The sequence below is a fragment of the Protobothrops mucrosquamatus genome, unplaced genomic scaffold, assembly GCF_001527695.2.
Source record: "Protobothrops mucrosquamatus isolate PMUCROS unplaced genomic scaffold, P.Mucros_1.0 scaffold2735, whole genome shotgun sequence".
In the NCBI taxonomy this organism is placed as follows: Eukaryota; Metazoa; Chordata; class Lepidosauria; order Squamata; family Viperidae; genus Protobothrops; species Protobothrops mucrosquamatus.
In genome coordinates this window covers 67,454-83,080 of record NW_015388776.1, presented here as the reverse complement: position 1 = coordinate 83,080, position 15,627 = coordinate 67,454, and the positions used below count along the sequence as shown (strand labels likewise).

Here is a 15,627-nt window from a genome sequence, read left to right as displayed (position 1 = left end):
GGACTGGCCTAGGGGTATTTTAAATTGGTTTTAACAAAATTTTTAGTAGAAGCGGCCTAGTTAAATATTTATTTTTAATCACTTTTAAATTTTGTATTGTATTGTATTATTGTTTTTAAACTGGCTGTAAGCCGCCCTGAGTCCTCCGGGAGAAGGGCGGGGTATAAATTTAATAAAACTAAACTAAACTAAACTAAACGTGACTAAATTCCCATCTAGATCCACCTTCAGGGTTAGCCTTCCTTCCTTCCTTCCTTCCTTCCTTCCTTCCTTCCTTCCTTCCTTCCTTCCTTCCTTCCTTCCTTCCTCATCTCCTTCCTTCCTCATCTCCTTCTTTCCCTCCTTCCTTCGTTCCTTCGTTCCTTCCTTCGTTCCTTCCTTCCTTCCTTCCTTTCTTCCTTCCTCATCTCCTTCTTTCCCTCCCTCATCTCCTTCCTTCCTTCCTTCCTTCCTTCCTTTCTTCTTCTCTTCCTCCCTCCCTCCCTCCGTCCCTCATAAAACCCCATATAATTTTGATTTTAATATCTAACATCTAGTTCTTCTGCTTAGTACAAATACTTTCCTCCTCCCGGTAGGCCTGGAGAATTGATGGCTGCAACATTTGTATAATAAAATGTGCAAAGGCCATGAGGGAATAGCCAGCTTGTTCAACGACCCATTTAACCAGAGAGTTAATGGAAAAATAAAGGTGCTAAAATGTACCCTGTTTCATTTCTTTCTGTGTGGAATTCCTTCTGGGAGAGGCCCCTGGACTTACACTTGACTCTAAAATAAGTGTGTTCATAGAACTGATGAATGAGCAGCAAAAGGCGTCTGCAGATTGAAGATAATTCAAGTTTCCTCCAGAATCTCATGTCCAAAATAGATTTAAAATTTATGGAGGCTCCGATAGCTCCCACAGGGGAGAAGGAAGGGAGAGCAATATTTTAAGCAGAATGGGGCTAGAATTGGACCTTTGATCCAAGGTCATACAATTTTCTTCCAAGCTTGCTTGCTCTTCTGCTAAAATCTGCTCCCTGTTTACCCAGCCACATAGTTTTCACTAGATTGTTGAGCCTATGCACTATTAATTATGACAAGTAGACTGATTGATACGTAATGGGCTGCATCAGATTACAAAGCTTTCTTCCCCTGTCTCTAAGGTGACATCCCCTTCCTTTGCTGTCACTTCTCAGGATATGAGAATTGACTTGCTACCACATTACATGGCGGCTTATCTTTTTGCTTCACATTATGGCAAGATAATAATTTATGTAGCAAATCCAAAGCAAGCCTACACCATTCTTGACATTTTCTCTGGATTTGTTCAGCCAATCCCCAGAAGAAATGGATAAAGAATAAAAACAAGCTAGGCCTTTGGACTATGGTGCTGGAGAAGACTCCTGCGAGTCCCCTGGACTGCAAGGCGATCCAACCAGTCAGTCCTAGAGGAGATCAACCCTGACTGCTCCTTAGAAGGCCAGATCCTGAAGTTGAAACTCAAGTCCTTTGGCCACCTAATGAGAAGGAAGGACTCACTGGAGAAGAGCCTAATGCTGGGAAAGATGGAGGGCAAGAGAAGAAGGGGACGACAGAGAAGGAGGTGGCTGGATGGAGTCACTGAAGCAGTAGGCTTGAGCTTCAATGGACTCCAGAAGATGGTAGAGGACAGGAAGGCCTGGAGGAACGTTGTCCATGGGTCGGACACGACTTCGCAACTAATAACAACAAAGGAGTAATCCAGGATTCTGGCTTCAGACCTAAGGGTAATCTACATTTAAAACAAAGCAGGAGTAATGATTTCCAGTTATATGATTTGTTGGTGAAAAATAAACTGTGTTTTTCTATTATGAGCTGTCATATTGCAGCCAGCCAACCAAATCAGCCACTTTAGGCTGTACTGTTTTGTGCCAACCAAATCTCTTGTAGCCAAGACTCCTCTCTGATTAGCAGTGGCTGTGAAGAAATATGGGCAATTATTTTCCTGACCACTTGCTCAAGGACTGTCAGGCACAAGGAACCAGAGCCATATCTGAAAACAAGCAATAAATTTAGCAAAGCTTGGATTACAGAGATATCCCAGCCTGGATTTACTTACACTTTGCTAGCAGTGAACCAGTTTTGAAACACAAAATGTAAAAGTATCCACACATATAGATTAAAAAAATGGGGATAAAGGTTCGCTTTGAGTTTCCCAACCTCAAAGGTGCCTCTTAACTAATATGACTCTCCCACCTTTAAAAAAAAATAAATACTGGAATAATTTTACCTAGCGTGTGCATGGTTTTGCAATTAGCCTTCTTTTTGGCAAAGTAGCTACTACCATTCTATTAAACGCTTGAACGTGAGCAATTCAAAAAAACCTTTTGACATGGTTGATGAGAAGAGTAGGTGTGCACTCAGGGAAAAAGTGAGACATTTGGCAAAAATATAGCACTGGGATTACGACAACCTTACGGTGCACTGCCCTGGATTTTATGTGATTTTAATGGAGTTTTCATTCCTACCTACAATTACTCCAGCACATAACAGTGTAGCCACCTTGGTTAAAAACAAACACACCACACCTATGAAAATGGCCCTCTCTCTGCCATTTTTCTTCTATCATGGGGAAAAAAAAATCTGTATCTGGAATTGACAAGTTCTGCTTCATTAATATTTACTGCTATATTTTTAGTATATTCCCCAGAAGGGAAGGGCGAAATGTTTAATGCTGTCTGAGCATCAGTCTCTAGTATTTCAACTGTGTGTGTGTGTATGTGTAAGTAGGGTTTTTTAAATATACTTTTAGAGTTTAGCAATAGCTTTTAGGCCTTGTTTTATTATTTAACCTTATTTGTACAGTATTAGAAATCCAACGGAAGAACATATTTGTAGCTCAGGGTTGACTTACACCAGACCAACAATCAAGCAGTAAAAAATACCCCATGATCAACTTAGACAAACAATTCAACAGTAAACAACAGCCTTATCAAGGAGCCACCAAGAACACCCTTGCCATTCCTCAGGGTCACCTGAGCAGTGAGACATCTTGGACACACAGGTAAACTTCTAAATGACCTCAAGAATGCAAATGACCAGCTGTCTGCAAGGAGTATAAATCCTTCTATTCCCCACCGTGCAGTCAGAGCTGAAGAAGCTTCTTGAATGAGAAGCAAAACATCTTCAAAGAAAAAACAAGAAAATCCAGTTGCCTCCTGAAAAAGCACTTTTGGGACACTTAATCATACCTCTGCCTGACTCTGGTTACCACATAAAGTATTTGGAGTTTCCAAATTAAAAGGCTCTAGGTTTTGAGAAATTCTCCTATGAGCAAGGGAGTGAGACCATTTCTTGTTACCCAGGAGCAGAGATCATCTGCCAACTCACCGAACAACTGTCCCCCAAGCAATAGATCAAGCAGAAGCTCACTCTTTTTGAGCATCAAACAGGTCAAGAATGATGGCCATATCCCCATCTTTTACCTGCAATCTCTGCCTTACTATTCCATGCTGAAATTTGAGTTAATGGAAGTCCAAGGAGCTCCAATGTTCTACCTACTGTCTGAGCCAGAAGGACACAAAATTGTCCAGAAGGACCTGAAAGATATTGGTAGAAAGTCAGTTCACATGTAGAAAGTGTAACCATACCTTCCATCCAGGATTTAAGTTGGCTACAGTAAAGTCTTTCCACTGGTGTAGGACGCTCTTCTGATCTGCAGCCCACATTTGATAAATAAAAAGTTCTTCGTGCTTTAATAGGTTCCAAATTTAATAAGTTCCAAATTCAGGGGAAAAAAGCCCTATATTGTATATATAAGAAGGTTATTAGAACTGGGTTTGAAATGTTAAGACTTGAAGAATTCTGTTGGGCGGGACAGATCTCTTGACCATTGCAGATGTTGCTCATATGAAGGGCCATTAAGCCTAAGTCAAGAGATCAGATAGCAATAGATTCCCAGCAGAGGAAGCACGCATGACTGGGGAACTATATGATAGAGCACAAATTTCCAATTGTTTCATTCTTGTACTTCTTGTTAGTGTGAAAAGAAATCCCCAGAGTTGCATTTAAAATCCTTCCTGCTCCCATCATGAACACATGTCAAGAAGCTGTGGCTTATAAATGTTATGGGGGGAAAACCATATGGTCACTCAACTGCTTGTTTTAAACACCTGGCATCCCATTTTGGGTCACAAAGCACCTAAGGCAGATCATAATGGATTGTCATCATGAAGACATGCTACTCCAGTGTCCGTCAACAGAGCAAGACCGAGTCTGCTTCCTTCTGGTTTGGCAGGAGCAGCGCAATTTAGATGGCGATGCAACAGGGAAAATGTGATCCGTTGGTGGCATTGCATATTCGAAACTCAAGCTCCCTCTTCACCATGTGTGACCTCATTTGGGGGCTGTGAAGTTATTTTGGGGGCTATTCCAACCATCTTCGGGTGGGGGGGTGAATTTCAGCAAAGGTATGAAGCTGGGTGGCACTTCTCCAATTGGACATACAGTAATTCAAGGGTCTTCTGTTTTACAACTTTTAAGGCAATTGGAGGAAATATTTACTAGATCCCTTGATGCTCCCTTAGGGATCAAGTTGCTTATCAAAAGCAAAGGCATAAGTAAAGTTCAGAGGCCAGTACACAAGGTAGGCCTCTCTCTCTCTCCTCTGTGGCAGTTGCCTTCAGATCACTCGCAAATCTTCACAGGGTGGTTGTGTGTCGCAAAGAAAAGTGCACAATCTTAGCACTTGATCTCGTCACTGCCACTGGTAGTAATATTACACTTATTTTTCCCATCCCTCTGGCTGGGATTCTGTGAGAATGACCGGAATTAGGTGAACTGTGGAAGCTTCTTTCATTACACTCAGCATGTAACTTCTTTGGATAAGCCAAGATTAAAATAGTTTCTCAAGATACTTTGCTCGGCATGATCAGTGTGTTAGATAGCGCTATGTTTACTGTCTTGACTTTGCTTTTTTTTTTTTTTTTGTCTTCTCCACTTTCCCTCCAGCCTTTCTTTTTGGTGACATTTAAATCCTACCATCTGCTTAAGAAATGAACATTCCTTAATGTGGCCAGTTCTGCATTAACCTTCACATATCGAAATGAAACATCCTGTGTTCATGGTTTTCATTTAAATCTAATTTGTTGGCTGAATCCAAATGAGAAGGGAGAACTATAGAAACAGCTGTGGAAACTTATTTTTTTTGTGCTGATTTCTGGATTTACATTTTGGGAAATATTTATGAAGTTCTATTACTGCTTCTAATATATCCAGACTAATTTAGTCTTCACCTCTTCTTGTTTGTATTATGGTGGGTTATTCAGTAACCGTAGTTTTCAGTCTCTCTCGTATTTTAAAGCTGTTGCTTTAAAAAGAAAAAATACTCTTTCCCCCAAAGAATGAATTAGAGGAAATTTAGCTTTTAGTATAATTTATTGGTATGGACGTGGTGATAGGACTAGATTTAGGTATCTTCAGATCTGCTTCTAATGTGTATCGTGGAGTGGTTCAGAATGCACAACCCAACAGAATAACAGAGTTGGAAGGGACCTTGGAGATCTTCTAGTCCAACCCCCTGCTCAGGCAAGAAACCCTATATACCATTTCAGACAATGGTTGTCCAATCTGTTCTTAAAAATCTCTGGTGTTGGAACACCCACACCAAAGGTTGTTGAACTTCAGTCTAAGGAACTCAGTCACACATCCAAGGTCGAGGGACCCTGAGATTTGTAGTTCAGAAAGAAGAATAGAAAAGTAATTGCCAATCTTTCTGTTTGAACCCTCTATAAAGAGAGAGTCAATTTCCAAGATGGCTTGTTTTATTATTAAATGGGTGTTCTAACTTTTAGTGGAAATTGCTGTCATTTTGAGCTGTTTGCTCAGATCCTACCTTTGGAAGTAAGGAAAACCACCCCATTGGCTTGTTGATTCATCACCTACATGTCACCCCATCAGTTAGTTGAAGGTGGCAATAGTTCTCAACAAAATAAAGACAAAAGCAGGATTCAACTCATTGAAAAACACTTCAGATGGCATTCGTCCACCCTTAAGATTTTTCTCCAAAGCATTAGCTGAATATAGTGTTGATTATGAAATATTCACCAAAGCATTGGCTTTAAATAATATTCTGGCTTGAGTAAAGCATTCAGAATTTTTTTGAAGCAAAACTTTTGGATAAGCAACGCCTATATGATGCGTACTTTTTTTTTTTTTTTTGCCATCCAGCTATTTTTAAACATTTCTGTTATAGGTAAAAACTTCACAGCTTTTCCGATATACATATGCTCCTTTTTTCCCCCTGTCTCTCTCCAAATAAACAAACCCACAAACATGTACACACATAACCAAACCCTTATTGTTTGGAGCATTTACTACAATCTGACCATTACAACATTTTTGCCACTTTTTGCAGCTATGCGATGATGGTTCGTTTTAATAGTTTGACACAGTCCCAATTCTTCCATTAATTCCTTTTGCTTAAATGCACTGTCGCTTATTTCATTTGAGGCAATCCTAGAGGGTTATTTTTTTAAAAAAAAAATAATAATAATAAAGGGAAAAAGCTATTTATAATTATTTCTGGATATGCCCTAAAAGGTTGCAGATGTTTTCCCAATCTGCCTGTAATATTTATAGTTAATCCCATTGCTCAGTAAATAGCCAACAATATGAGGTGCATTAAGCTGAACAAATGCTTTAATTGTTGAAATCTTGGGTCCTCTATGGTTGGCTGAGATGAAGTGTGAATTTAAGTGAGGTCTTTGCCAGACAGTTTTCCTGCTCAGTTTTCTATGTACTTGAAACTTTGCCTTCTTAATAAATTAGATGTATCCCACGTTCAAGAAACAACCTTTAAAAAGTGATCATGAATTATTTTACTGAACTGCAGTTGCTTTCAGAAGAATTCAAGCCTTTAAGCTCAGCCGCATGAAATCAAGGTATTGAAATCAAGGTGAAGTATTAGTACCGCTTTATACAGCCTTAGTAAATCCACACCTGGAATCTTGCATCCAGTTTTGGTCACCACGTTATAAAAAAAGATGTTGAGACTTTGGAAAGCGTGCATAGAAGAGCAAATAAAATGATTTAAGGGCCTGGAGACTAAAATATACGAAGAACAGTTGTTGGAATTGGGTATGTCTAGTTTAATGAAAAGACTAGGGGTGTCATGATAGCAGTCTTCCAATATTTGAGGGTCTGCCACAAAGAACAGGGGGTCAACCTGGAATTAAGAGGAAACTTCATAATAGTGAAGACAATTAACCTGGGGGTGCTCCATCACTGGAGGCTAGACTGGGGGGGGGGGAGAGAGAGAGAGTGTAATGTACTAGAATTCACACAGGCTATGCTCCAGTATGTTTACAAATGTTGTGATATCGCTTTCTATTCAAATCACAGTACAAATGTGTAGATATTTGAGGAAAAGTTTATGAAAATAAGGGGGCAGCTTAAAACAGTATATGAATAAATGCCTATATCCTGCCTGGGGAATGTTTACATTGAAGAAAAAGCAGAAATGTTTATTAAAAGTATGCACTTCTTTCTCTTTTTTTTCGAAGTTGTAGACTGACAAGCTGATACAGAAGTAGGATGAAATTACTTTAAGGTTAAGGGTCCTTTTCCCTCAAATAACATTTTCCTTCTAATTTAATTTTCTCCGTGTTGCCTGTAAGAAGAAAGGAATGAGGGCTAGATGTATAAAAGATTTATTGAATTAAACCAATGGGTTGGATTAAGGTAGAATCGGATTACAGATTGGTAGATACACCGAATCAATGGGAGAGAACCTGAATCATGACTTAAATCATTGACTTGATCTCAGGGGGCTTATTCTGAGCAATATTTTTCCCCCCAAGGCAGCTCAAGGTTTTTTAATTGAGATAGACTTAGAAACCTGAAGTACCAAAAGAGGTTGAGAAATTGAGTATGAAAGGAAATGTAACAATAAGCTGCTTAAATTGAATTTTGTTAGTTGGGAACTGCACAGATATACTTATAAGGATCTCAAAACTGCAATATTGCCAATTAAGAGTGATATTGCTGTCACTGCCTTAGTTGCGGAGAAGTCTAGAAACAAATAATTCCCCAAAGCTTAAGCTTTCTTGTTTTGGACGTGATGAAAACTAACTTCTTTAACCTCACAGTGATTGAGTTTCTCTGACTTCAAGTGCTGGGAGACAGAATAGTGTTTTGCTGACTAACACAGGACATCTTAAATATTTGCATAATTGCATATAAGCATAATTTTGTATTTATTTATTTTTGTCATATTTAGGTAGTGTTAATTGGAGGTGGTGACCCTTTGAGAGCTGTATGCAATGACATTTCATTTTAATGTATGCCAATTAGTGTACATTCAAAGTGACAATAAAGTTATTATTCTATTCTATTCTATTCTATTCTATTCTATTCTATTCTATTCTATTCTATTCTATTCTATTCTATTCTATTCTATTCTCCATTCTATTCTATCCTGTCCTATTCTCCATTCTATTCTATTCTATTCTATTCTATTCTATTCTATTCTATTCTATTCTCTATTCTGTTCTCCATTCTGTTCTATCCTATCCTATTCTCCATTCTATTCTCCATTCTATTCTATTCTATTCTATTCTATTCTATTCTATTCTATTCTATTCTATTCTATTCTATTCTACTCTCTACTCTCTACTCTCTACTCTCTACTCTCTACTCTCTACTCTCTATTCTATTCTATTCTATTCTATTCGGCAGGGATACCAGAAGGGGTTAATTGTTATGGCCTAAAACTTAAATTCATTAAGGAACAATTACTTTAAAGCACTTTTCCCACTGAAATGTTAAGAAACCAAATTATGCTTTTGAGGGACTGAAGGCAACTTAGAAAGAGAGAATGTGATATTTTTGTTCTAGAACAACTGAGTGGCCTATGTCAGTTTTGTCCTTCTGACTCCACTGTTGATATTGGCAGGCTGTGGGCTGTGATCGACAGCTTGGGAGTCACGCCAAAGAAGATAACTGTGGCATCTGCTCAGGTGACGGTTCCACCTGCCGGCTGGTGAGAGGGCAGACTAAGACACACCTTTCCTCAGAAAAAAGTAAGTCTCCAGCAACTCAAATATGTGTAATGTATCCTCGGAATTTCCAACAGGGCAGTTACTGTGGATTGTGCCAATTTAAGTGAATCCAGAATTATTTGGAGTTTGTTTTGGGAAGGGTTCGCGTTAGGTTGTTCTATTAGGCAATGTTGACTCTTGGGAGAATTATGTAAGGATTTGAAAGATGAGTTTTAAGAGAGAAATTCAACTGAGTAAACACCATTTTGGGATTAGTGGGGAGAGGATGCCTTTGAGTCAGTGTCGACTCCCTAAAGTTTCTTGGCAAGTTTTTGGAAGTGATTTGCTTCTAATCACTCTTAAGCACTACATCAAAATGAGAAGCAGTTTGATGTGGTGAATATGGCATCAAACTAGAAACCAGGAGACTTAGAAATTCTAGTCCCGACTTAGGCGCAAAGCCAGTTGGTGATCTTGGGCCAGTCACATTCTCTTTGTCCCAGGAAGGATGCAATAGTTTACCAGTTGTGAAGAACCTTGCAAAAAAAAAAACCCTTCAAGAATTTGTCCAGGGAATCGCTAGGAGTCCGGACTGACTTGAAGGCACAAACAAACAAAAAACACCCACAAAATAGCTGTTATGATTCTTATCTGGTATGCATTTATGTATTTCTCTCTGTGTAAATAGACAGGTAGAATAAAATCTTTTTGGGATAATTTTGTTGGCTTTATGGTTTATAGTTCCAAGTCAAAGGACCAAAGCTTAAAGAGAATCAATAATCACCTAGTCCAGGGGTAGGGAACCTTGGCTCTTTTATGACTTGTGGACTTCAACTTCCAGAATTCCTGAGTCAGCATGGCTGGTTCAGGAATTCTGGATATTGAAGTCCACAAGTCATAAAAGAGCCAAGGTTCCCTACCCCTGACCTAGTCTCTTGACTCATCCACGAATTCATAAAATAGATCTATTTTCCCCTGGACCACCACCATCATTCAAATATTTAATTGGAGGTTATTTTTAAAAAGAGAACGCTGGCACCAAATATCTAATTGGAGGATATTTTTAAAAAGGCAATGCTGGCACATATAAAACAATGCAAAATAACTTGATGGTGGTGATGATTCGTAGCCAAAAAGAAATATTTGTTTTTCGTTCTTACTTACATCGGGCAAATGATGAACCAGGCACTTTCAGGAAATTATAGTTGTTGTAATCTGTTTCCATTCCAATTTGTCTGTTTTCCCACTCCTTGTGAAAGAAAGATAAAATTCATAGAAAACTGGGGCCTTTGAAGGAGAGTTAAGTACCAAAATAGACAAATTCATCTGCTAAATTTGGATATTTTTCCTGGCTGAACTTCTGTGGTTCAGCACTTGGATTGTTTGGAGGGCAAAAAAAAATAATAATATCTCCAGTTCTACATTGTAGGGAAGATCAGAAAGTGGGCAGCTACATTCTGAAATAAAGCTTCAGAAAATTGGGATCCTGCCTGTAATATGAAATTATCAGGAATCTGGCCGGGGAGAGAACTCATCAAGAAGACAGGGTTCAAATTTTTTGTTTGTATCCAAGAGAGAGGTGGTGTTCAAAAGATATTGAATCATTGCCACTAATGGAGGCTTCAAACTGAATATGGAGAAAAACTTGGCTTTATTATGGGCCTGATCTCCCCAGAATTTCTGGACAAAGAGATTCCCCCTAGGTTTGATGTTCTTTGGATCAAAGTCACCATTGCATGTTTTTCTCATCATTCCACTGCTGTGTGGTTTTGAATCATGGGGTTTTTTCCCCCTTTGGGTGTAAATATATGATTCTGTAATTTATTACCTATTAGCGTGCCTAAGTCAATATTCTAATTTCACTTTTTTGTCACTGACTTGTTGCAGTGTGTAGCTTTAAAACGAAACACCGCATTAAAAATACAGTTTTTGTATAAGTAGAGGCCGTTAAAGGGTGTGGACAGAAGAGAATAAACTTAGGAACATGAGGCTGCTGTCTTCTGGGTCAGACTGTGCCTGGGTCAAAGAAAAAACTGACTTTCTGGGAAATGATCAAACATTTGACTGATGAAAAGTGGTAAAATCTGCCATACGCCTGGGAAAGTGAAATATCTTAGCCCTTTTATGCATTACCAATAAAGGAGATTTTTTTTGTGTAGCTCACGGTTGAAATGTGAGGTCCTTGGTGCTCTCTGAGCTTAGTGGTTTCCTTGCAGACATTTCATTACCCAACTAGGTAATGAAATGCACGGATAATGTTACTAGTTGGGTAATGAAACGTTTGCAAGAAAACCACCAAGTTCAGAGAGCACTGAAGACCCCACAGTCAATGTCCTCCTCCTCCTCCTCCTCTTCCACTCTGCAAGCCCTACTCCCTTTCTAGCACTGATAATGTCACCTAGTTTGGGTAATGAAACATTTACAAGAAAACAATCAAGGTCAGAGAGCATTAAAGACCCTACAATCCTCCTCCTCCTCCTCCTCTTTATTTAATAATAATAATAAAGTTGGAAGGGACCTTGGAGGTCATCTAGTCCAACGGCCTGCTCAGGCAGGAAATCCTATACCATTTCAGACAATTGGCTGTCCAGTCTCTTCTTAAAAACTTCCAGTGTTGGAGCATTCACCACTTCTGGAGGCAGGTTGTTCCACTGGTTAATTGTTCTAACTGTCAGGAAGTTTCTCCTTAGTTCTAGGTTGCTTCTCTCCTTGATTAGTTTCCATCCGTTGCTTCCTGTCCTGCCTTCAGGCGCTTTGGAGAATAGCTTGACTCCCTATTCTTTGTGGCAGTCCCTGAGATATTGGAAGACTGCTATCATGTCCCCCCTCGTCCTTCTCTTCGTCAAACTAGACAGACCCAATTCCAGCAGCCTTTCCTTATATGCTTTGGCCTCCAGTCCCCTAATCATCTTTGTTGCTCTTCTCTGTACTCTTTCTAGAGTCTCAGCATCTTTTTTACATTGTGGTGACCAAAACTGGATGCAGTATTCCAAGTGTGGCCTTACTAAGGCATTGTAAAGTGGTATTAATACTTCACGTGATCTTGATTCTATCCCTCTGTTAATGCAGCCTCCTCCTCCTCCTCCTCTTCCTCCCTCCTCTACTCCAGCCCCACTCAGTGACGGTTTGGGCGATGAAATTGTTTGCAAGAAAACAACCAAGCTCAGAGACCACCAAGGACCTCTTCTTTTATGTATGGAACTCCCATCAAGATCAATACCATTTCCGTCTAATAGTTGCTGCCTTTCCCCTCCCCCCCCCGCTGCCCTTTCTGTTTTTTCCCCCTTTTAATGACTGTCAAAACGTGTTCGGAGGTTTGAAACCTTCTTCTGTTCTTGAAGCAACAGAAGAGAGAAGCTTTGCAAAGTCTTCTCTAGAATGCATGGGTCGGTTTGGGTTCTTCTCTGCCTATTCTAGTGCGAGGGGCTTCGTAATACATGGATAATAGAAGGGTGCTCTAGATCACTTCTATCCAACAATCTCATTTAGTTAAACCTGGGAGCAACACCATTTTATTTCAGTGAAGACAGTCAGGATTTTTCTTTTTTTCCCCATACTTTTTTACCTTTTGGGGGTCCCCCTTGACTGCTTCTCCTAAATTGAGGAGATGTTTGGCAATATTGTTTGATGGAAATATGAAGCAAGGTCTGGGGTATTCCTTTCTGCTGAAAGATATGGCACCAGACTAAAATGGATATTATCTGCCTAATGACCCGTACGTCCTTTTCTATTTCCTGAACTCCTTGGTGCTGCTTTTAGAATTTAATGACTTCATTTCCCCCCGAATTTGGAATGTATCAACTGTTAATTCTTTGAGGCTACAGCAAACTTTCATAAAGTGTATCAGTGCTTATGAATTGTGACATGCTTTTAGTCCCTTTAGACTTGCAGGGAAGTAAAGGAATATGTTTAATTTTTGTGGCAGGCAGTATGTGGTATTAAATGCCTCACTCTCCATAATACTAGCATTAAGAAGAGTTGTAAGCAGGAAACGAAGACAGTTCTCTCTCATTCCTTCATTCCTTGGCACACACTTCTGCTCCTTGCCTTCTGCATAACTCTGTGAAGAGATACATGTTGTAAAGAGGTACGTGTTGAAGCCAGAAGCATAACTAGAAGCTTGCGTGTTAGAAAAACCATAGTGCTTTCTGTTGTAAATCCTACAATAGAGAGGTGAGCTACACAGTATCATTACTACATTTCCTGTTAGTGGTTATAGTAATATCGAAGGATCAAAGCGTTCCAGCTGAACTTTTAAATAATGGTTCATATCCAATTCAGGACATTGATTCAGTTTGGATGAGACCAGTCTGATATTAGAGTGCATATTGGATCAAATGTCTCTTCAAGTCAAAATCAGAACAGGGCTAACCTTAGAACTGGCTTAGTTACTACAGCCCAATAATTTATGCAGGAATGGCAACTCTAGAAGATTTCCACTTAATTTCTAATTAAGACCATGGATTGGCAAGGAATGTTCTTGCAGTTCAGGCCAGTTTCTTGCATATTCACCAATAGGTGCAATCCATAAGAATGCAACATTAATTTGCATTTCTTTAAACCACCGTATGAGAAATTACATATTTTTTTCCAATACTTCTGCTTTGCACAGCACATTTTGATGCTTTATGAAGCATACCCATTTTGTTTGCACTTAGCATACACACACACACACACACATCTATATACAGTTTTGTATGCACTCAAGAAGCAAACGCACACACATACAGATATACGCATACATATATTTCGTAAATATATTTGCCACCTATCTCTCCATGGGACTCATCTAATCTACTTTACCTTCATCTATATGATAAATCTGTAATCATGTATCCATTTCTTTTACCTTAAAATATGCATTTCATAACCTAGAACATATGTACTTAAATGCGTACTTTAAGATAAAAGAAATGGATACATTCCCACAGACTTAACATCAAAAATGGAGTGTACTAGTAGTGTTGTTAGTACTAAGCTTTACTCCAAGATAGATTGTTTTGGACGTTATGGGAGTCACCACTGCAAGAATCTTGTATCTACAGAATTCCTAGCAGACGTCTGTTTCCAAAAGGGTTATGCCTTTGGGTTCGTCATGGGGAGGACTTGCATTATAATTTTGTAACCTTGATCCTCCTACCTCCCGTCTTTCCTCTTCCTTCCTTCCTAGGCTAAATACTGATAGGCGTTTTAGGAACCACAACATGCATCTATGGGTGGAGCAATTTAAACACCAGGCCATGACCGCTTCCTTAAAGCCTTGTTCTCCTACAGGCCTATTCCTGAACAGTTCTTGTAAGGGAATACGGCTTGTTGTATCTGCTTTGCGCTGTCCGTGGTCCTGACAGCTCTATGTCTTCCATGAGGCCTGTCTTACCTGATGCAACTTTGCGATGTATTGTAGCATAGAGTTCCTGTGAGCAGCTAAGCCAGGGGTGGGGAACCTTGGCTCTTTTATGACTTGTGGACTTCAACTCCCAGAATTCCTGAGCCAGCATGGAGTTGAAGTCCACAAGTCATAAAAGAGCCAAAGTCCCCCACCCCTGAGCTAAGCTGTAGTTTATTTCTTCTGAGTTTCCAAGCAAACATGATTTGGTGGGAGACAGTCTCCTTTCTCTTCAGGTTGTGTCCTAAAGTGCCTGAAGTTCTGCCCCACATAGGTGTCTCCTAATATCCAATCATACACGCTTTTCTGCTGTTCCCACTAATTATTTTCAGTCCCTATTCTTGAAGGAGTCTTCCCACTTCATTTTCTGCACTATATTCTTTCAAATGTTTGAAGAGAACTTGAATGTCACCAATTTTCTTCCATGGGGAAACTATACCATTCCATACAGAACGTGATTTCCAGTCTATTCCACTGACCCACTGACCTCTCATTGACTTACTTTAGTTTTCTAATGTGCCTTTGAAAATATATTGGTCATCGTTTTCCAAATACGTCCTGACTACTGCAAAGTGGAGCAGGAATATCACTTCCTGCATCCTAAATACAGGTAGTTCTCAACTTACAACAGTTTGCTTTAGTGACAACAGCACTGAAAAAATGACTTATGATTGTTTTTCACAGTTATGACTGTTGCAGCATCCCCATGGTCACATGATCAGAATTTGGACACTTGGCATGTATTTATGACGGTCGCAGTGTCCCAGGGTCATGTGATCCCCTTTTGTGAACTTCTGACAAGCAAAGTCAATAGGGAAGCCAGAATCACTGAACAATCATATGACTAACTTAACTATTGATTCATGAAACAACTATCTTAACAAAAAAAAAATTGTGCTCAATTGTGGTCGTAACTTGAGGACTAACTGTAGTATGTTTCTGTTAATCAGTGAAGTATTATTATTATAGTCATCTGCATTAACAGAAACGTACCATGGAGGAGGAGGAGGAGGAGGAGGAGGAGGATTATGTTCTCTTTGGCCATAGCACCCAGAATCTACTACAAGCAAAGCTGACTATTACTAAATGAAATAGAAATGGAAACGATAAAATATGGTTGTGGCTTCCCCCCCCCTCTTAAATACCATAGGAACTGAGCAGGTACTTTTTCCTCCTTCCCCCATTTTTAAAAAAGAACATATTTCTTACTGATTTAATAGAATTGTATGGCTTAGCAACCCCCTG

General features: G+C 39.4%; 1 protein-coding gene across 1 annotated transcript in view; it reads left to right on the top strand.

Annotated features, from left to right (window-relative positions):
* LOC107296299 (ADAMTS-like protein 3) overlaps positions 1-15,627 on the top strand; it is a 145,184-nt gene that overhangs the window by 72,719 nt on the left and 56,838 nt on the right. Inside the window, exon 6 of the mRNA XM_015825646.1 lies at positions 8,906-9,038. Coding sequence (XP_015681132.1) covers positions 8,906-9,038 — 133 coding nt within the window. The remainder of the gene's footprint in view (positions 1-8,905; positions 9,039-15,627) is intronic.